This window comes from Malaclemys terrapin, chromosome 1 (assembly GCF_027887155.1).
Source record: "Malaclemys terrapin pileata isolate rMalTer1 chromosome 1, rMalTer1.hap1, whole genome shotgun sequence".
NCBI classification, from domain to species: Eukaryota; Metazoa; Chordata; order Testudines; family Emydidae; genus Malaclemys; species Malaclemys terrapin.
In genome coordinates, this window is record NC_071505.1 from 117,321,425 (window position 1) to 117,342,777 (window position 21,353).

At 40.8% G+C, this 21,353-nt stretch overlaps 1 protein-coding gene across 2 annotated transcripts in view; it reads left to right on the forward strand.

Moving 5' to 3' along the window:
• PDE3A (phosphodiesterase 3A) overlaps positions 1-21,353 on the forward strand; it is a 377,696-nt gene that overhangs the window by 316,431 nt on the left and 39,912 nt on the right. For both annotated transcript variants that reach the window (XM_054036366.1, XM_054036368.1), the window contains 6 exons: positions 783-937; positions 5,234-5,349; positions 9,579-9,798; positions 13,063-13,148; positions 15,616-15,785; positions 17,133-17,270. In XM_054036366.1, the coding sequence (XP_053892341.1) occupies positions 783-937; positions 5,234-5,349; positions 9,579-9,798; positions 13,063-13,148; positions 15,616-15,785; positions 17,133-17,270 (885 nt within the window). The remainder of the gene's footprint in view (positions 1-782; positions 938-5,233; positions 5,350-9,578; positions 9,799-13,062; positions 13,149-15,615; positions 15,786-17,132; positions 17,271-21,353) is intronic.

Below are 21,353 nucleotides of genomic sequence, written 5' to 3' on the forward strand. Positions count from 1 at the left end.
ACAAATAATATAAAAATTCAACATCTGCAACATAATGATGTGACCACTTGTATATCCGCAATAAAAGTGACCCCACAAATAACAGTAATCCCCTAATCAACTCACCCATTACCTCAACCTGCCTCCTCGCCAGACATCTGGGAAAAGCCTCATCAACAAGGATCAGGTAGAGAGATATAAGGAGCGTGCAAGACAATCAGATATGTCAGGAAAACTCTGCTGCAAGCAATCCACTAGAATTTCTCCCCACCCCCTTGCCTTGCCATGAAATATTTTTGCTAATAATTTTTCTTCCTTTTTGCAAAAGCATTGTGGAAGATTGTGTCCCATCACGTAAATGTTTGATTTTCATGGATTGTCTTCAATTTGGCTGGATAGAGCAGAGAAACCTGCTGTGGGATTTTTGGCGGGAGGGGCGAAGAGAGGGGTTGTTTTGTTTGTTTTGCTTCCTTTCCTGCTTCCTATCTCTGATGTCAAAGAATGTGTGGCTGCTATTTCCAACTCTTTAAGCAACTTGCTAGTGTGACTTTGGCCAAGTCACATAGGGCTTGTTTTTCAAAGGTGCTGAGTTCCTTAACATTGACTCCAATGGGACCTCTGAGTGCTGAGCACTTCTGACAATCAGTCCCTTGATCTTTCTTTGCCTCAATTTCCCCATCTGTAAAATAGGGCTTATGGCACTTACCCACCTCACAGGGTGTGTCAAGCTCAATTACTGAATTGACATTTTAGATCCCCGATGAAAGGTGGTATATATAATTGCAAAGTATTATCTGCTCTAGCGCCTACGGAAGAGTCTGCCTCCAGGTCTACTCAGGCGAGTGTCATCAACTTGGACCACAACAACATCTGCCACAGGTTTACCTACCTTGGAGCCTGCACCAGTGAGAAGAGACCGCAGTGGCAGCATCAAACCTCATGAATCTTCTTCATCCAGGTAAGAAAACCATTCTGTTTGTATCTTTAGGAGAACTTCTTTGGTTTTCTGTGGGCATGTAGGTGTGTAATAATGTCTTCTCTTGGGAAACTGTAGATCAGAAATTTGAAAGAGTTCCCATTCCAGGTTTGGGGGGTTTTGTTGTTGTTGTTGTTTTTGTTTTTTGTTTTTTAGAGAATTAAAACCTTTATATTAGGCCAGATTACTACAAACACAAATTCAGCAAAGTTTAAAAGCCAAAAGGTTCAATGAGTTGCAAAACCAGAACTTAAAAAGATGATATAAAAAAAATTATCTATTAAAGGTCTTTGCTAAATTCTTCTTCTATATCCTTATACTCTTTCCTCTGCATTTTCTGAGCAGATAGTTCTGATCAGGGGCGGCTCCAGGCACCAGCACAACAAACGAGTGCCTGGGACGGCAAGCCGCAGGGGGTGGCGTGCCAGTCGCCGTGAGGGTGGCAGTCAGCCAACCTTCGGCGGCATGCCTGCAGGAGGTCCGCCGGTCCCGCGGCTTCAGTGGCAATTCGGTGGCGGGTACGCTGAGGGCACGGGACCAGCAGATCACCCGCAGAAATGCCACCGAATCTGCGTGACCAGCGGAGTGCCAACAGGCATGCTGCAGAAAGCCACCTGACTGCCGTGCTTGGGGCAGCAAAAAACATAGAGCTGCCCCTGGTTCTGATGATTGATTATAAGTATTTTTAAATGAAATGTACAATTTCAGACATCTGACAATAAGAGCAAGAAATTTCATGGTGTGTTTTAGTGGTTCCATTAATATTATTATTTCAAGAACACCACAAGTGTTCAAGGGGCTCTACAGACATAAAAGAAGATAAGGTCTCAACCTTGAGCTTTCAGGCTAACTCATTCAAATGTAATGCAAACAATAAAAAGTCATTTGCAAAAGTGTAAGCAGACAACACCACAGAGGAGCATAATCTTGGAAGGCAAGGCCAAAGAAGTGGGTTTGAAAGAGGAAAAGGAGAGTATTGAAAGAGAGTGTTTCAAGCATTAAAAAGGTACAATATAAGAACTATGACACAAAGGGAGGAATTAGGAAGGAGAACATTGATTGCCTAGTGCACGAAGCAGGCATGATAGAATTTGAGACCAGAGACATAGGTGGGGGCAAAGATGGGTAGAACCATTCCTTACAGAACATTTTCTAGCACTGTATCTAGGCTAGTTTTCAACGTTCCCAGGGAATGCTGCTCAACAGGTGCACCATACAATTTTATGTGGGGATTCATAAATTCTTATTACAAAGTTTATAGTTCTGGTATAGAAACAAAATAAAGAGCTAAATTTTCTGTTCATGGCTGTTAAGGCTTCCAAGCTTCCTTGTGCTATCAACATACAACCTTTCCAAATTCCCTCAGTCCCTTTTATCTCATCTTATTAAAGGGATTATCCTATAAAGGTCTTCCTTTCCATTTGCTGCCACAGGAACAGGATCACAGCAAGTATTTTATGGGGATGGAAATGGTGAGGCCCATGTTATTTGAGGATGCCTGAAGTTTCAGGCCTTCTCAAGGAGGCTGCCACTAGGGGAGACCTGAAGCATTCCAGCTGCAAATAGGATAAAAAGGCCTGGTCTACACTGGGGGGGGCAGAGGGAGAGAGAAGGGGATTGACCTAACATACACAGCTTCAGCTACGAGAATAGCGTAGCTGAAGTCAATGTATCTTAGGTCGACTTACCTCGCATCCTCACGGCGCAGGGTCGACTGCCACCGCTCCCCCATCGACTCCGCTTCCACCTCTTGCCACGGTGGAGTACAGGAGTCAACGGCAGAGTGATCAGGGATCAATTTATCATGTCTACACTAGACACGATAAACCGATCCCTGATAGATCGATCACTATCCGCCGATCTAGTGTAGATGTACTCTTAGTAAGGTCATGGCCCTGGCTGTGGTAAAAGCTGCAGAGGGGAAGAAAAAAGATGATCATATTTTGTAGCCCTGGAACCAGCCACAGAGGCTTCCTTGAAAATATCTGGGGGCTGCAGTATATCTTAGAAACCAAGTGACCCAGTAAAGTGAAATATAAACAAGATAGCACCATGTGGAAATCTTTTTCAGCCACTGTTTTTCTGTGATTCATACAGCTTTCTTGATTTATATTGTTGATTCCAGACTCTCACGTAGTATGTAAGCTTCCTAAGAAGGGAATCTGAAGTGAGGGGGAGGGGAGCAATTAAATATTGCTGGTGGTGTTTTTCTAGTTATGTAACTCTTTATGATGAGCCAACTCAACGGGCTATCAATTCTTCCTAAGTTTAATGTCACCAATTGCATAAGGATAGCTCTGTCAAGCCTCCCAGCCTATTGTTTACAGCTCGTCCATTACAGGAGCAGAAGCAATTCAAATTCCCAGAAGAGGAAAGTGAGGCCTGTATGTCTAGCATAACTTAGCCAAACAGATTGGGGCATTTTGCATCAATAAAACACTCAAGAAAAAGCTCTTGACTAGGGGGAAAAAAATCTATTTAATGGCTTATTTTTTCCCTCGCACTTTATCTGTGTTTGGCAAAGTGAGGCTGGATTGGGAGGGAAAGGAATGTGCACCATTCTGTTATCCTCAAAGTCACAAAAGAAGCAATAGAGCCATTCTGTGGCAGCTCCACAGATCACAGAATCTGCAGCTTTTGTGCCCCACAACCCCTATGAGCAGGAGATAGCCTATGTATTTCCATAGTTGTGGGCTCACCAGCTTTGCCTAGACTGCTGCATAGGTTCCAGAATCCTGTGCACACACTTCCCTCTATGCAACAGAAGTGGTGAGGCAAGGTCCTTCCATAGCTTCAAAGGAAAGTAACTTCATGAAAGTAACATCTTAGGGTTCCATATTCACTTCCTCAGAGTCACTTCCTTAACAAGTTAGAAGATTTTCCTAGCTCCCAGCATTTCATTCTCATCCTAGGATCCAAAAACCAGCTGGGTTCATTCTGCCTTTTGCTTCATGACAGATAACTATTCTGCCATCTGAAGTTAGCTATGCCATGAAACAGAACGGAACCTAGCTTGCTCTTCCATAGTAGTAAGATTCCTGTGGTGCTAAGAAGTAAAACAAAAAAATTGCCGTAATATAAAAAATTCCTCTTAATATAAAATCGCTTAAGTAGTATAGGACCCAGTTTGCTTTGAGGGACCATCTGTTGCCCTATATTCTATGTCAGCATTTAAAATGAGAAGGACTGGGACCTGTTCACCATCTTCTGTTAGAATCTTGAAGCACAGCAGAGTTGGGTCATGACAAGACATTTGAAGGATCAGAGGGCAAAGGCCTTATGGATCTGTGCCCTCATTGTGGAAGAATGCACTGAGGCATCCATGTAAGCAGGTGGCATGTGGCGGTTCCTTTATTAAATTACTGTGATAAATGCAGCTTTTCCACCTTACAGAATCACCTGGCATCAGGACATAAGAGATACAGAAGTGTCAAGACTGCCATTCTCATTTTCCCTTTTGTTTTTTCTTTTTTATGGTGCTTTTCAATGATTTTCTCTTAGATCAGTGAGCAGATATCTACAAGTAGCTTTCCAAGAGTCTCTTAGTAGGGATTTTTCTTCAAAAGCTGTATGTGATGTATCTGAAAGGTGCTGGGTTGAAAGCCTTGGAAACTAGAGGCCTCTATTTATCCACAAAGCAGACACACCACAGGCAGCAATACTGCAAGCTTCCCCCCCAGTGTGATTCAATCCTGCTGTGGAAGCTGCATCACTACAGATTGCATTAAGTGGCATCCTTGTTGGCAATCTGAGGAGAAAAATCCAATGGGCCTGATTTTCATGGTCACCAAGGCCCTTTTATACTGCTCCAGGTATGTAAAGAGACCTTAACGAGGTGTAAATTTAATTGAAGCCCACTTTTAGACTGCTTCTACACCATCAGCACAGCATAAAGGAATTTTAGTATAAATTAAATGAAAAGGCCTGGGCACTGAAGTCACTCCTAGCGGCAGTCTCGCCAGCACCAAAGCATGGTTGAGGTAAATTGGAAAGCCAGCTTGGAAGAACCTTACCGTACCAGTGTTGTAACTGTGTTTGGCTTAAATCAATGACTTAAATGTCTGGAGTTGTCAGTCCAGCACCTCTCGGCAATACTTAATTCACTAAAAATAATAATTGAAACAGTTGATAATGCAGCCCTCCGTAGTAGAGTTTTTTGTTCTTACATGTGGAGTGCTGTGACGATTAACTTCTCTCAGAACTCTGTCACCAAGACCTTTGCAGGCAGCAATGCTTATGTAATAATTGTTGTGTGTGTTTGTACTCTTGATCTTACAGCACTGACCCTTGGAACAGCTCAATTCTGATGGCCATCACAAAAAGTAGGTCCTTTTCGGCCTCCTATGCGATGTCTGCTACAAACCATCTGAATTCCAAAAGGCAAAGCCGACAAGGTGAACAGCTATTTCTTGTTTGATGTTTATTTTATTTAGTCAAACTTGCTTTCCCTAAAGCTGCAGTGTACTCTGGGAAATCTGGTGATTGACACACACACAGCATCTTTTGCTTTCCGTCTACTCTTTCTCCTCACCCACATTCCCATAAATTAGACTTCAGTTATTTTCATCATTTAGAAACACAGTGATCTAAAACGCTACAGCTTATAGTAGTGTTGCTGTAGTGTTTTGACCTTTCCATTATAAAAGTTGTTCATTTCTGTTCTATGTCTTCAGTGATCTATGTGCTAAATTCTGCCTTCAGTTACCTCTAGGCAATCCCATTGACTCCAGTAGGGTTGAAGACCAATTGTATCTCATAACATACTCGTTAAACTGACTGTCTGTATATTTTCCATTGTCTTCATTAAGTTTGCCTGGTTATAATAAACAATAGAATTTGGCTTTGTGGGAGATAGGCATAGGCAGCTAATTGTCCTTATCATACAATTATATCCAAATGACAAGAACATTTTAACCTATATGCCTTTCCGTCTGTCATGGAAAAAGTCTAAAAGGCCTTTATTGATGGTCAGATCAAATCAAATGCACATCTGCCAATTTGTGAAGCACAGTTCTTAGACAAGGTTTCAAAAAAAGTTACCAGTAACCAATGAATAAAAGGATCCAACTAGTTTCAAAAGGTTCTTTTTTAAAAAAAAGAATAAACCTAGAAATTCTTTTTCTGACATTGTAGTGACAGGTGATGTTACATAACATCTTCACTCTGTACTGGGAGACTTCCAGATAATGTTTTAGCCAGAAAAAAAATAGGGAAGATAACTTCTTAACTGATAATAACATTTACAATAGAACAGTTTTTTGAACTCATCAATGGTCTATAGATGGCTATCTTACCTGACTTGTATTGGAGTCCAGAAGAATATTTCCCCATGCTCTCAAGCACCAAATAAAGATTGTTACCATGGCTTTTCTTGCCAAATCAGCACCTTTGAGCTGAAATTTTCAAAAGCAGCCATTGATTTTGGTGCTCAGTTTGAAACAACTTGGGGCTGTTTTTCAGAAGTGCTGTAAATCCACTGATCAAAGGGAAGTACGTGGGACCTGTCTTCCTGGCCTAATGTTGGGCCCCAAGGAATCCAAAATTAGAGATCATTTTGAAAATATAGCTGCATGTTTATTAGATCACTGTCAGCCATGTTTGCTAGAAGAAATTGTTTTTCAAATTCAAACCTGGAGCAAACTTTGATAACTCCCCTGAGATGGGTGACATCTTGGCCTATTGAAGTCAATAGGAGTTTTACCACGGACATCAGTAGGGTCAGGATTTCACCCATATGATTAAAGGAAGTTTATAATGGAAATGTTGGCATGATCCTGACCCTACTGTCTAGAAAAATCTGCCACAAATATAGAATCCACACACAATTTAAAGCTGTAGGAGATTTGTGCCTCTTTATCTTTCTTATTTCTCTTCCATCTATCCCCCGCTTATAAAAATGTATAAACAAACCTTTTCCCATTCTGAAAGAGGAAAAATATTTTCATTTTAGAATGATTCTCTTCATTGCTTTTTTTGTAACTCATTCACTGCTGTTTTTTCACTGCGCCTGTTATGCTGCTGTTGTCCTATTAACCTTCCACTGATGTCTCTAGAATGTTATGGCATGCTTGGTACAGGAATGTGTTACAGCAGCATAGCAGATGCATTCTGGGTACAAGTAAAATATCTCAAAAATTAGGTAGCCACCCAGCTGTCAGGTTAATTACATACCTGAATGCAATGCAGTGATATTGCTTACATACAACACAGGATTTCTAACTGAATTTGTTTAATGCAGAGCTATTTGCTTCACTTCTTTGTGAGGAGCAGCAAGTATGCTGCAAGGGATATGGCCCTTTGGATAAAATGCAAAGCCAAGATCCTTCACCCCTAAGAGCATTAAAGATCCTGGCACTTTTTGCAAGAATTAGGGGTGTTAGCTCTACTGCTATGGCCAAACTGCAGTTTGGCTAATTACAGACTACATACTGCTTGCCGAAAATTTCCTTTGCAGCATTGGATGCAGACTTCTGCTTTACTTCCTGACCTAAGCTGTTATATAGCTGCTTTGCGCTACTATGTCATTCCTCAGAGGTGGCTGCATTTCCATACTGAGCAAAGAGATTTCTGTGTAGACCGCATGTATACAATATATAAAGAACCTGAGGGCCCTTTGGGCAGAGAAGTTCTCAGATACCACAGTGATGAGTTAGAAGTGGAAGTAGATAGATATCACAATAACAGAGTAGCAGTTATAAACAAAGGGATAAAGCCAAGATGAGAACCTAAGAGATTAAAATAACAGAGATGTAATTTTGAGCTCCCTAGAGAAGAAATGTTTTTCTGCCCTGGTACAGAGAAAAATGGCGGTATCTCAAATAATACTGTGTGATAACTGACAGCAAATTTTGACTTTTCAATGGTCACCATTAAATAAGGTTCCATATTTTTACTCCTTTAAAGTGATAGAGGACATCAAAAAGACATAATGAGGATATGTGGATTTCTAGAAAGATGCAAACATCAGAAGCCTTTACTATTATAGTTAATGCTTCATAATCTTAAATCAAAATTATTTTCTAATTCAGAGATGACTGTTTTACCAAAAATATGTTTAGATAGTTTGACACCACAGAAACGTTCAAACAAGTAAAAATAACATTTTCTGTAGACCTGAAAATAAACATGATTAAAAAAAACTGGCTGGCTGAGCATGAGAAATATGGCTTAGCAGATCTGAAAGTGTGACATTCCCTGTAACCTCAGGTACAGTTTCCAGCCGGGTTGACTCAGCCTTTCATCTTTCTAAAATACACACATTTACGTCCTTGCACTTTATTGTTCATGAGTCTTTTGTATGAGACTTTAAGGTCTTTTCTGCTATGGCTACATCATGAAGAGTAAGGGTTTGCCTCAATAGTCTTGGCTCAGAATGTCTCCTTGTCCCCTTCTAATGGGGGACTGAGTGCAGCTTTGCAGTGCTTTTTCTCACTTCTGGCTCTCCCTGCTGGCTGACCATGGTGGGTCTTGTGTGCCTTGGCCCTCCAGTCAAATTACAAAGTCCAAATGAACCCATTCCAGGGTTTACACCACTCTGCCTATGACATATAGGGAAACCCGGGCCCACCCACTATGCTGAGTTCCAGACCAGGGATCGTATAAATAGCATCTTCACACTGCTCAATTCCAGTTTGTTGCTGCTTCTTCCATGGGCCTTTCCTATTGGGCCCCTTTTAGCTTCACCCTTATATCAGGGTTAACATTCTTAGGTCCTCTCTCTCCCTGCAAATCCAGCTTAAGCAAATCAGCCAGGAACTGACCTGATAAGGCCCTGCATCTCCTTTTATCTGAATCTGCTGGGCTCTGATTGGCTGCTTCCTTAAGGTCTCTCTAGATACGCCTAGAGGACCCATCTTCACTGCTTCTTTCCAGTCACTTTGCTGCTTCTTGGGGTGGGGTGGTAGGAGGACCACAGGGCAAGCTGTTGGGAGCCACAATGGCCACATAAACCCTGTCACATCCCATCTGTGCACTGGTTTGGGTGCTGCACTTCATCCCAGAGGTGCTCGCCTCTGCACCACAACTGAGGCAACTATATCTCAGTGGTGCTTGAGCATGTGTCTTCTCTAGTTTCTAAAAATGTTGGAATCCTTTAAGATGAAAGGATAATATATTATCCTTATTTTAAAATATTCCTGTTTGGCTTATCACTTACCTACTCATATGTAGAACTCTGGGTTCATTACAAAGGCAGGTAAGCATTTTTATCTCTACTTTGCATTTCAATTTCCTCACCTATAAAGATATTAAGTGGTTTGCCCAGAATCAGACAATGAGGCAGAACCTGGAATAAAACCCAAGTTTCCTGACTCCCAGTCTGTTGCCATATACTCTGGACCATGTTGCCTCCCCTTATTTTGCCACCGTGTTCTTTCATTTGTGTATACTGCTTGTATGCCCTTATCAAAGGGGAATATGCCCTAAACATGTAAAGCTAGTAGTTGGCATAGCTCTATTGATTCAATGAAGTTTTGCTGATTTATGCTAGTAGAGTCCTGGCCCTGTGTGGAGAATTTTTTTGTATTGCTCTGTGTATTTCGGAAGTAATTCTCTCTGCATACAGTGAATTGATATATCTGTATATTGACTTTTTTGAATTGAAGAAACTGTTTTCTCTTGCTAGGTATCCCGCCAAACATTTCACCTCTCACTTCCCCATGCCATTCACCTATTCAGGGAACCCCAGCTACAAGTCCCACTGGCAAAACCTCTTCTGTGCAATTTCCAGACCCTACTGACACTGACACCAAGCAAACCTTGAAACCACACAAGGTTTTAACTTCTACTCAAAGCGCACCTGACCGTTCAGAGCAGCTTATGGGGCCCCCTGTTATCTGTAGCAGGTAAGATGTTAATTTGATACCCATCTGCTTGTTTTTCCCTTTTTCTTACCCATACTCTTGATTTACTTCAGCACAGTATATTGATATAATTTCCCCCACATTGAAGCAGTTCACTGTACACCAGTAATGGTTTAGTTCAATGCTACACCGTATTTTTAAAATTCAAAACAATTAACTGCAATTAAAAGCTTTTACTTATGTTGAGTATGTAGTTTGATTTATAGACAATCGATCTGTGATTTTTTTAATCTAAATTTTCATGTTAATGAAATGTGTTTTTCGTGCCACACTCTAGTCACAATAACACACACTTTGGGGTCATGTTCCAGTTTTTCAATATACAAACCTTATTTAAGAGATGACAGTCAGCCACCTAGGATTTGGAAAAGTACAGACCAAAGATCCACAGTGGGTCAATTTTTCTGATGCAGGCAAAAGCTTAAATGCTTCAGGTAAACTATTGTACTTGAAATTCAAATGGACTGTCCATCTTCCTCTCCCCTATCCCAGGTACATTTTATAGTTGTGCCCAATGTATTGCTGCGACACTAGCTCTTTGCCTTTAGCATTTTCAAAATGCACAGTTTCTACTACATTACAGTACCTGTAACTAGCACAAAACTAGCACAATAATTAAACTAAAGTCTGCATTGCTGTGGGTTTGGCCTCAAGATGGACTGAGGTGGAGACAAATACACAGAATAGTAATGGTAGTTAATATTTTAAAGAAGCAATTGCAATGAAGAAGTCTGTTGCTACCGCCAAATATTACAAAACAATGTAGTAATAGCATACTTTAAGTAACGCTTAGTTGGTCTCAGAGAACACAGCTTCTAACTTGGGCAGTCACCAAAGGGAAGTGCTGTTGTTTCATGTCTCCAAAAAGACTTAGTTGAAGTGAAACATGAATAATGGACTCGGCAATGTGTGTCCAATGCAACACTGTGAGAAATTTCACTATCATGGTGTGAAGTGTGTCAACCCTGTTGGAGATTGGCATGAACACAGTCAAGCTCATCACATTGCTAGTTTTGATCTCAGCAGTTACATTTTTGTGACCTGGGGTCAATGAGAAGAGAACACTTTAAAATAGGGGTCTCTTTCATTTGAGATAATGTTGGATTAGATGGTAGAAAGTGTTGACGTGCTATCTCAGTACCAGGGGTTTAGTTCATTTATTTCTTGAAAATCGTCAGTGTTTTTTCTGACTTATTCACGTGACTTTTGATGAGTGCTGTTTTTATTATCTGTTGATGGAGTTTGCTGTGTGTGGAGTTAAGTGGGGACACTCAAAGCTGAGGCTGCGAGTAGTTGCTGTGATAAGTAACTACCTTGCTAGCATTTAGCAACCTTACCTGGTTTTTGAAACAAAACATTTAGGTTTTGGAATAAACATATAGTTAAACTCAACTAGTACCCCAGCCAAAAATAGTGTTGTCAACGCAAATATAAATGCCATCCATTAAAATATTAATAATAAATATCATCATTACTGAGAACACTGTTGCAGAATCATCAGTAACCATAACAATTTACTTGTTACTGGTATACAGATGTCACTTCTGTAGATACAAGCTGAACCCCTAGCACGTTATTTATGTACCCACTGCTAACATAAATATAATATATTAAAAAAAACAGCTCAGGGAGACAGATTGGGTTATCCCACAAGAGAATGTCACTTGGAGTTGGTTGCATCAGTAGTAAAATTATTAGTAAAATATTAATTATGAATTATTAATACATTTTCTCAAGCCTGGATATTCAGAGTGTAAGCTACTATGTTCATGGTATATGAGGTAAAAAGGAGTACATAATTATACATTAAACGCAAATAAAAAACTTACAAGAGTTAGTAGCCCTGCTCTCTCACACTGTCCAGCAGTTATAAGGCTGCTGCTCATTGAAGACTGGATCCACAGTCTGATGAAGTCAATGAGAAGACATCCCTTGTCTTCAGTATGCTCCAGGCTCAGGAGATTAGTGGCATATATTCAGCACTTGGTTTTAGTGCTGCTTGTCTAGGGTACGTCTTCACTACCCACCGTATTGGCGGGTAGCAATCGATTTATCCGGGGTCGATATATCGCGTCTCATTAAGACGCGATATATCGATCCCCGAACGCGCTCACCGTCGACTCCGGAACTCCACCAGAGTGAGCAGCGGTAGCGCAGTCGACGGGGGAGCCACGGCCGTCGATCCCGCACCGTCTGGACCCCAGGTAATTCGATCCAAGATACTTCGACTTCAGCTACGCTATTCGCATAGCTGAAGTTGCATATCTTGGATCGATCCCTCCCCCCTAGTGTAAGACCAACCCTTATACTCCACACCTGAGTGAAGTGTGTCAGGCTAGTTGGCAATAAAACCATCCAGCCAGCTTTCCTAAATGCTGTAGCGTAACAAATCAATAAGTCATTTAATGTTGTCCACATTGTCCAATTTTGTGGCCCTCATTATTTGGACGTTTACCCAATTTGAATTTGATAAGCACTTTTAAATGGGATAAAACTGATAAAATACATAGGATCTCTGTTTTTTTAACTTAGGGTTTGTCTACACTTACCGTGGATCGACACTGTGGCGATCGATCCACAGGGGCGGGGGGTCAATTTAGTGGGTCTACACTTTTGCAATCATTAAAAGATTTCCTTTGCCTCCAAGGGCCTTGGATCAGGCTCCAAGTTTCCTACAGACTGTCTTAACAGTGTGCTCACTTTTGCCTGCCTTTGCACTCTGTTTTCACTTGATATCCCTGAATTCAGTGCTTAATTTGTGCCAGGGCTGACCCCTGACACCTCTAAGATTGGCAGTTCATAGTCCCTGCATTTCGGGGCTTGCCATGTCAGTTATGAAAGTAAAAAAATTGCTTGTAATAGTGTAATTGTGTTATATTTTCAATTTGCTCTTTTGTACTTGTAAACTTAGAAAATAATAAACATATTTAAAAAAATTATATTGGGGTGGGATTCACTGATATGATGTGCCTCCTTTGCACCACACTGGCAATGGCAAGCAGGTCTAAACCCAGCTTAGCTGGCTGGTTAAGCCGCGTTTATGGCTGCCTTTTGCAATACTGGCACCCAACAAAAAATCAGAGCATTCTTGTGAATTTGTCCTTTGACTGCGCAAAGGACAGTAGATTATATGGTAGGGGGCATAATCCTGTACTAGCAGCAAGGATCAAGAAATGGTCTAGATGACTTTTCCTCTGTAATTTACATGATTCTTTAATGTTCATGTTCTTTGATATTGTGTTCTAGCTGTGGCAGACCATATAGCCAAATAGGTTCTGGCACTGGTGCGCTGGACAGAGGTGATGGAACAACACATGCCCTGACCAGAACAGGTAATTTTCTGGTCGTAAAATCAAAAAAGTTGTTCCTCTAAAATGTGGTTGTTGAGGGAGTGTGTAGACACTCCTGTCTTTTTTTTTTTCTTTTCTTTTTTTTTTAATACAGCAATAGTACATGGGTAAGATCACAGGAATGATGTTTGTATTTCCTTTCCTTTGAAACAGTAACAGTCCTAGGCCAAGACCATCCCCTTAAGACATTGTCCATGCAACGGATGGTTGTGAGTTTCTGAAGGTGTCAACTGTTATTTCAGCAGCCTCCTCAAGTCCAGGGATCTGCAACAGAGAAGAGGATGGGTGGAGATATATCCCTGGCCCCGCCAATTCTGTGGACAACCTATAGAAGGGTTAATGCAGCATAGGCCATATTCACATTACCACGGAGACCCTTCTGTGCCAGGAAATCCCTTTCAAGGCATGGTGATTCTGGCAGGCTGGCTCCATTGAAGCCACCTTACAGCTATGTCTACACTGGCAGCGGTGTGTAGGATATGTGTAACTATACGCCTCAGTGAAAAGATGGCTGTGTCCACACTGCATTATGTAGCTACATGTGTCAGTGAAAGGCTCTGGCAGGAGGGAGGCAGTGGGGAAAGGCTCTGAGAGCTCCCCCCTGCTACACCCTTTCATTGTGGCAAGGAAAGGCTCTGGCAGAGAGGAAGCAGCTTGGAAAGGCTCAGCAACAGGGAACTGCCAGAGCCTTTTCCTGCTGCTGGAGTATTTCCATGTGGCAGGGAAAGGCTCCTGCAGTGGGAAAATGCTCCAGAAATGGAGCTGCCAGAGCCTTTCCCCGCTGCAGGAGCATTTCACTTCTAAAGTAGCAGTGTAGATTTGAGAGGCACTGGTTGGGCATGTAGAGGGTCGTGTTGTGTACATACCCAGGTATATATACCACAGGGTTCAGGCATGTCTTTATTCTACTCACCTAAGCAGTGTCTTATTGTCAACACTGCCATTTATGCCCATCTAGGGGGGCATATAGTCTATGTACCGTACGTGCGGCTGAAAGGAGTGTGCAGTGTGGAGGTGAGTTAGGGATGGGTACAGGCATGTGTCTGGCCTGGGAGCTAGACACGCAGCCTCCACAATTTTATAACAGTGAGAGTAATTAACCGTTGGAACCATTTATCTAGGGTTGTGGTGGATTCTACATCACTGACAATTTTTAAATCAAGAGTGGGTATTTTTCTACAAGATCTATTCTAGGAATACTTTGGGGAAGTTCTATGGCCTGTGTTATACAGGAGGTCAGACTAGATCAAGGGTTCTCAAACTGGGGGTTGGGACCCCTCAAGCGGTCATAAGTTTATTACGGGGGGGTTGTGAGCTGTCAGCCTCCACCCCAAACCCTGCTTTGCCTCGCCTCCAGCATTTATAATGGTGTTAAATACATAAAAAAGTGTTTTTAATTTATAAGGGGGGGGGTCATACTCAGAGGCTTGCTATGTGAAAGGGGTCCCCAGTACAAAAGTTTGAGAACCACTGGACTAGATGATCACAAAGGTCCCTTCTGGCCTTGAAACCTATGAATATAGCAAAAGTTAATGCCTCAGTAAGGTAATTGTATGTTGATTTCCTCTCCATATTCGATATCCAGAAGCTGGACATTATGTAGCGTTTATTGTGTGAGTGTTTACTCGCTAATTTTAAGTGTAAATGATTCAGTAACATATAGACCCTGGAAGTTGCTTTTCAGGCTGTTTATCACATCATTGTACGTGGTAATGTTGTTCTGAAGGATACAGACAGCACAGCAGTATGTTATTCTATCACTTTTTATTTTTACAAGAGTTGGGATAAAATAGGCTTTTGGAAATCCTATAACTTTTTTTCTATCCAGAAAAAAATTCTTTCTAAAATTTTAATACTTTCTTCTATTGCAGACTTTTCCATCAACACCTGTTCTTTCTGTCAGCTTCATTTCTCCGTGTAATTTACACCTCAAACTGTAACTCTTGCTCAGGATCTAGGAAGTAGAATATCTGTATATTTATGTCTAGTCACGAAGCTAAATTTAGCTTTCAGATGTAGGTGCTTGGGGTTTTCAGTAACTTCAGGAAGAGCTGGATTCATCCCAGGGCAGCACTTAGTCCATATACGTAAAAATAATTGTGTATATTAAAAATATACCATGCGTGGCACAAAGTATTTATAAAGAGGAATCTGAATAAGCTCTGCCTTAATTCAGTTTTAGAGGGTTAAAAATATGCAATAAATGTGGTCTCACTCTCGGTCACCTCATTTGGCCCATCCTAATATTAGTCCTCAGAGTTTCCTCATTCTTCATTCTGTGGTCCCAGTTTTCGGACCCTGCAGTTGAATAGGCTGTCAGATTTCAGCCCTAGCCAAGCAGCACGTTTGTATGTGAGTCAGAGATCATGTTGGTATTACTCAGATGGTCAGAGAGAATGCCTTTTAGTAGGGTCTTACAGTTCTCAAAGCAGTCCAATTTGCATTGTAGATGATCCAGCTCAAGCCACCTCTGACTATGAAACCAACAACAGTGACAGCAGTGATATTGTACAAAATGACGACGAGACGGATTGCTCTAAAGAACAGATGCGGAAGGAATCTGTCTGCAGAACATACGCACCTGAGACTATCATGTTGCACCCTTTAATACCACCCGAGGTAGTTCACAATTGCTTTAAATAATGCTTTCATACTTTATTTGAATACACCTCAAGACACTGGGGAAAGAATGATGCAGTCTAAAGATCCTGGACAAGATTTTCCAAAATAATTGCATAAATTCGGGTCATGTCCACATTTATGTATCTGTTAATAGGTGACCTGATTTTCTAAAGCACTAATCACCCATTCAAATCAGTGGGAGCTATTGAGTGCTTAGCATTTTTGAAAATTAAGCCACCTATTTTGATACCTAAATATGGATTAAGGATTCTAACTTTAAGCACACATTTTTGAAAATTTTGCTTGTCAGGTATGGAAATAATCTTGTGTATGTTATCAGTACAATGTGTACAGTCTTTCTGATTAGCCATGTAAACACTTTAATGGCCTAGTAAACCTTGTAACCTTGTTTAGCATATACAGTGGTCACCATTAAAAAATTAACATTGGCCAAAGAGTACTACACAATTATTATAGTTATTTCCTGTACTAAATATAGGGAAAGACATTTGTACCTCATATACCATATACTCTGAGACTAATGTTGGTATATGCTGATGTTTCATAGGACCACAGTAGTGAGTTGTCAGTTTGGTTCAAACGAGCAAGAAAATGTTTTAATGTTTAATCAAAATTTTAAAGCCCCTTAAATCTGTGCAATTAGACTAAAAAACTCTCACGAGAACAACATTTCTAGTAATCTCTGCTTCTGGTCAGAGCTGGATATGCCAGGAGAAGAGATTTTTCTGGAGGTTTTTTGGTTCTTTTGTTTCCACTTCCGGTCATTACTTGAAAATGAAGAGCTGTGGGAGAGTAAAGAGTAGGAGGCAGGGAAAGGGTGAGACTTCTTTCAGATTTCAAAAAAGGTTTCTTTTCAGTGTGTCTTTCTGAGTGGAACTAGGGAAGCGTTCTTATTTTATTATCTCAGAAATGTGTAAGTAACATATTCAATTCACTGTAAGACTAGCTTGGAATTTGTTGCCTGAATCCTGTTGTTAGTCTCTAGCAGTCCACAATATGGAAGTAACAAATGAATATGTTTTCTTCTGCCCAATGCAAGTTTTACAATAAAAGTGAATGACCTCTCTGCAGCTGTAATAATCAGACACTGATCTTTCATTTCCAGGATTACCTATCAATTCCAGTTTAACAACAATTATAAAGTAGAAGGGCTAAATTAAGATATGGTGGAAACAAGCGCAACTCCATTGTATTCAATGAGATGGCATCTGCTTACGTCAATGGTTAATTTTGGTCCTAGATTTATAGCGCTTTTACCTCTTTAGTTTGACTTTTCATAAGTCTGTGATCTATCAGAATTCTCTCTTCTAATTCTTGGTGCAGGACAAACCTATCCTTGCCCCAGAGCCTCTTGTCATGGACAACTTGGACTCTCTTATGGATCAGCTAAACAATTGGAACTTTCCAATCTTTGATTTGGTGGAAAAAATAGGAAAGAAATGCGGTCGGATCCTCAGCCAGGTAAGAAGCATGTTTTGTACAGGCGGGTTGGATGTGCAGTCCCAGTGTACTGTGTGTACGTAGACTGAGACAGACTAAAATAGAGCTTTAAAAATGTGATGGGCCCTGTAAGTTACAGCAGCATAGGAACTGGGAAATCCTGCCATACCGTTCCATGATAGCAGCAGCTGAGCTAATTCCACAAATCCATTACCATTAAAAGGTTTCCTTCTACTTCCTTCTCCCCCAATCTTGTCTCTTAAAAGAATTGTAAATGCATATTGGCCCACTGTACCTTCAACTATGACTCGAAAAGCTGCTGCTGCTGCCACCATCTTCAGGTCTTGTGGGATTTTGCATTGAGTCCATCACATGAGGCATAGAGGGCCACAAAGAGACAGCTGACCCAAAAGAGTAGGTATGGTCTTCTCTTACATTGCAAATCCTAGTCAAACCGTACATGAGACCAAGATTCATGGAAAAAATCTGGTCCTACTGTCTTGCCCCTGTACCTCACTTTTAAAGAGTCAACATGTTGTCAGTAAATACTTCTGCTCCACCTAATAAAGATCTGAATCAGGTGTAACCTGCTAAGGTTCCTTTTTAACTGCCAACTTTTCATTTGTTCCTCCAAGTAGAATGAAAGTGCTGACACAACCTTTATTTACACAGTACAATTGACACCCCTATAATCATCACCACTTTCCTGGCCAGGCTTTCTTCTCTGTCGTTCACCTCTTGATGGCACAGAGACAAACTGGCCATTTTCTTTTGTAGTGGGATAATGGTTTAGTCAACAGGGGAAGTGTATAATGTATATTCAGGACACAAACCCAAAACAAATTGGGTTTCGACTGATATAGTATCTCTTTACAAAGTAATAGGTGTGGGAGGCTACTGGAAAGCAGTGAACGTGTTAATCAAGTTTAACTGTCTCACATTATACACGCAGAGGTTAAGATGCTAACCAGCCCTCAGTGTAGCAAACACCAATTAATGCTAAATCAAGTCCTGGTCCCTTGGTTGTTGATGATTATTCAGCTGCATACAGCTAATTCAAAAGCCAACCAGGAAAGATGATTGATTAAATTCAGAGTGACATTAGGATTTACTCTGTGAGCTATTTCCTTGTCAGCAACCCCAGCTTGTACTTCAGCATGTAACAGCTGTGCAAAACCAGCTTGCCAATATTCCGGGTTCCTTCTAGGGTAAGAAGAACGCCTACGCTGTGTATTGGTGATCATTTAGAAGGTCCTACAATTGACAGAATATAGGGAGTAGAATTTTGATTGTCTATCTTTTTGGTATGTGTTACAACAACAACAAGGCCAATACATAAACACTCTTGCTTTTCACTATATATTATTGCTATCTTTATGTCTGTTTATACGTAAACATTTTCTCTATGAAAAACCCAACAACTGGGATCTAAACAAAATCTTTTGGTTGTGCATATGTATCTGTATAGCACTTCTTATCAGAGAGAGTGTGAAATGACACACTTCCCCCAGCTGTTTTCCCCTGTTGTCCCCACTTCTCTGTAATCACTACCCTCCACCACTGCCTTTTTTTTCCCCCTCTTCTGCTTCTAACCTGCAGACCTTGAGTGTTCAGAAAACCTGCTTGAAGATGTCATCACTGTCCACACCATGAGTGAATTGTCACCTGCCAAAGCCCAAATAGTGGGACATGGTGAGGGGCAAAGATGCAAAATGAGGGATATGAAAAAATCAATCTGAGGTGCTTCAAAAACTTGGGATTTATTTATTTAGTACAAACAACAGTTGTATCCTCAACTTCAGGCTTCAGCATTTCTGATATCAATAATTTACATTGACATTAATGTAAATGGGATGACCCAAGATCAGAGTGGCACAAGATTAAATTTGGGTTTAAAAATGAAGATGTCCCCCCACTAATAAGGAAGCAAGGTGACTGAATGAAATGAGCTATTTTTTTTTTTTTTTAAACTGGGGAACAGGTTGACTTTCTGATGTGTAATTTATATCACAGTATGTCTTTAAAGTGGAATGAACAAAGGCAAATAAACACATCAGTGATTTATTCTCCGCTTTCCACAATTAAATAGTCTCATCTTTTTAAAAAAAAAATAGAAAGAAAGAAAATGAACAAGAGGAATTAACTATGCACGCCCCACAATCCAAAATGTATGAGGTGGAACAAAGAGGAGTTGACATGTTCCCCCAGGCAGGTGTTCGGCTTAGAAAGCAAACGCTGGCCTAGCATTTTGAAGGCTACTTGAGATGTCTCTTTCTTATTTGTGGAATGTTAAATTGATTTAGCCACTATATAAAAAAGACCCCACACAACTCTGACGATAAAAGCATTCTTGCTAAGTACAATGGAAAGCACTTAAATGCAGCACAGGCAAACCTGTAAACAAAGGGATAGAAAGACCTTCACAGAAAAAAATCTCACTTCAGAATGGAACAGCAAAACTCTCCAATTGAAATTGCAGCTTCACAACAAGCCACAGAGCTACATAATGCCTTAATTTATGCTTATTGCTCTTCGAATCGTAATTCCTGTAGGGAAGAAACCAGTTTGCTTTAGAAAGGAAGGTAGAATAGGTGAGCTTGGAAAAAAATGTATAGCTTGAAGTGGAAGCATCTCTCCTCCGATCATTACCAAACTGCAAGTGGATTAAAATGATGGGCCAGAGCTCAGATTCTAGGAAAATCTACAGTGTCAAGGTTCTGATTCTGTGTTTCTGTACCTGTAAATAAGGCCCATGGGAAGTGTTTCACAACTAGCTGAGGCTGAGGGCTATTGGTCACATTGTCACCATCTGTATATTTCTGCACAAAGAAATTAAACAGCCCTATAAAAAGAATGGCATGGGAAATCTCTTCATAGGGAATGTTGTTCGTCATAAGATGGCTTTTGAATGAAAATTAAAAATCACCCATGAATGGAAATATTGGGGGTTTGGAGTCAGGGCATTATTAGTGGCAGGCTCTAATCTGTGGAATTCATTACTGCCAGAAACCCTGAACATGACTATATTCAGAAAGCATTGTAGCACCTGCCTCGTTGGCCAAATTTTTGCAGAAGTACTTGTTCGGTTTCCCGTATCTTCTTGTCTCTGATTTATTTTGTCTTGATGCTGATGGGAATCTAGGCTTCTAGGTTCCTATACAGGGGAATGTAAAAGCAGCAAAGAGTCCTGTGGCACCTTATAGACTAACAGATGTATTGGAGCATGAGCTTTTGTGGGTGAATACCCACTTCTTCGGATGCATGTAGTGGAAATGTCCAGAGGCAGGTATAAATATGCAAGCAAGAGTGAGTCAGGCTAGAGATAACAAGGTTAGTTCAATCAGGGAGGATGGGGCCCTCTTCTAGCAGTTGAGGTGTGAACACCAAGGGAGGAGAAACGGCTGTTGTAGTTGGATACCCATTCACAGTCTTTGTTTAATCCTGAGCTGATGGTGTCAAATTTGCAGATGAACTGAAGCTCAGCAGTTTCAGGGGAATGTATTTACTTATTTATTTAGCTGTGCACAGCTACTGTTGTGTTGGGCACTGTCCATGTGCCTGTAATAAGTAATACATAGAAGATGGTTATACCAAGCAAATGTGAATAATGAGTTGCCTCTTTGAAAGAAACGTCCATTCAAAATCATTTCACTGGAAGCATTTGTTTTTGTTTTAACAGATGCCAGAAACATTAGATTTATAAATTATGCATTTAAGCACTACGTTTTTCATAGATGTGGGGGGAGGCAGAAGGGAGGGGAGAGGGAAGTAACACCACTTGCCAAACAAAGGGCATGTGTTGAAATTTATTTATTCCTAAGAATAAAAAATGTACTGAGCACACTGACAGTATGGCACATACAGCTCTTTTCTAACTAGGAAGCCATATGCAGTAGGGACCAATGGTTATGATAATGTGTAATCCATAGCGCTAAGCCAAACCATAAGAATCTGACCTGATCTTCATCTTGATGAACTGCCCCTAAACCCCAAACACAAGCCAGAAGATAGGAAGAAAGGAGAAGGTGTTGCTTAGTAAGCCAGGGTGTGATTGTCCATCAGGTGATGTATACTCCTGAGATATGGCAACATTTGCCATGGGAG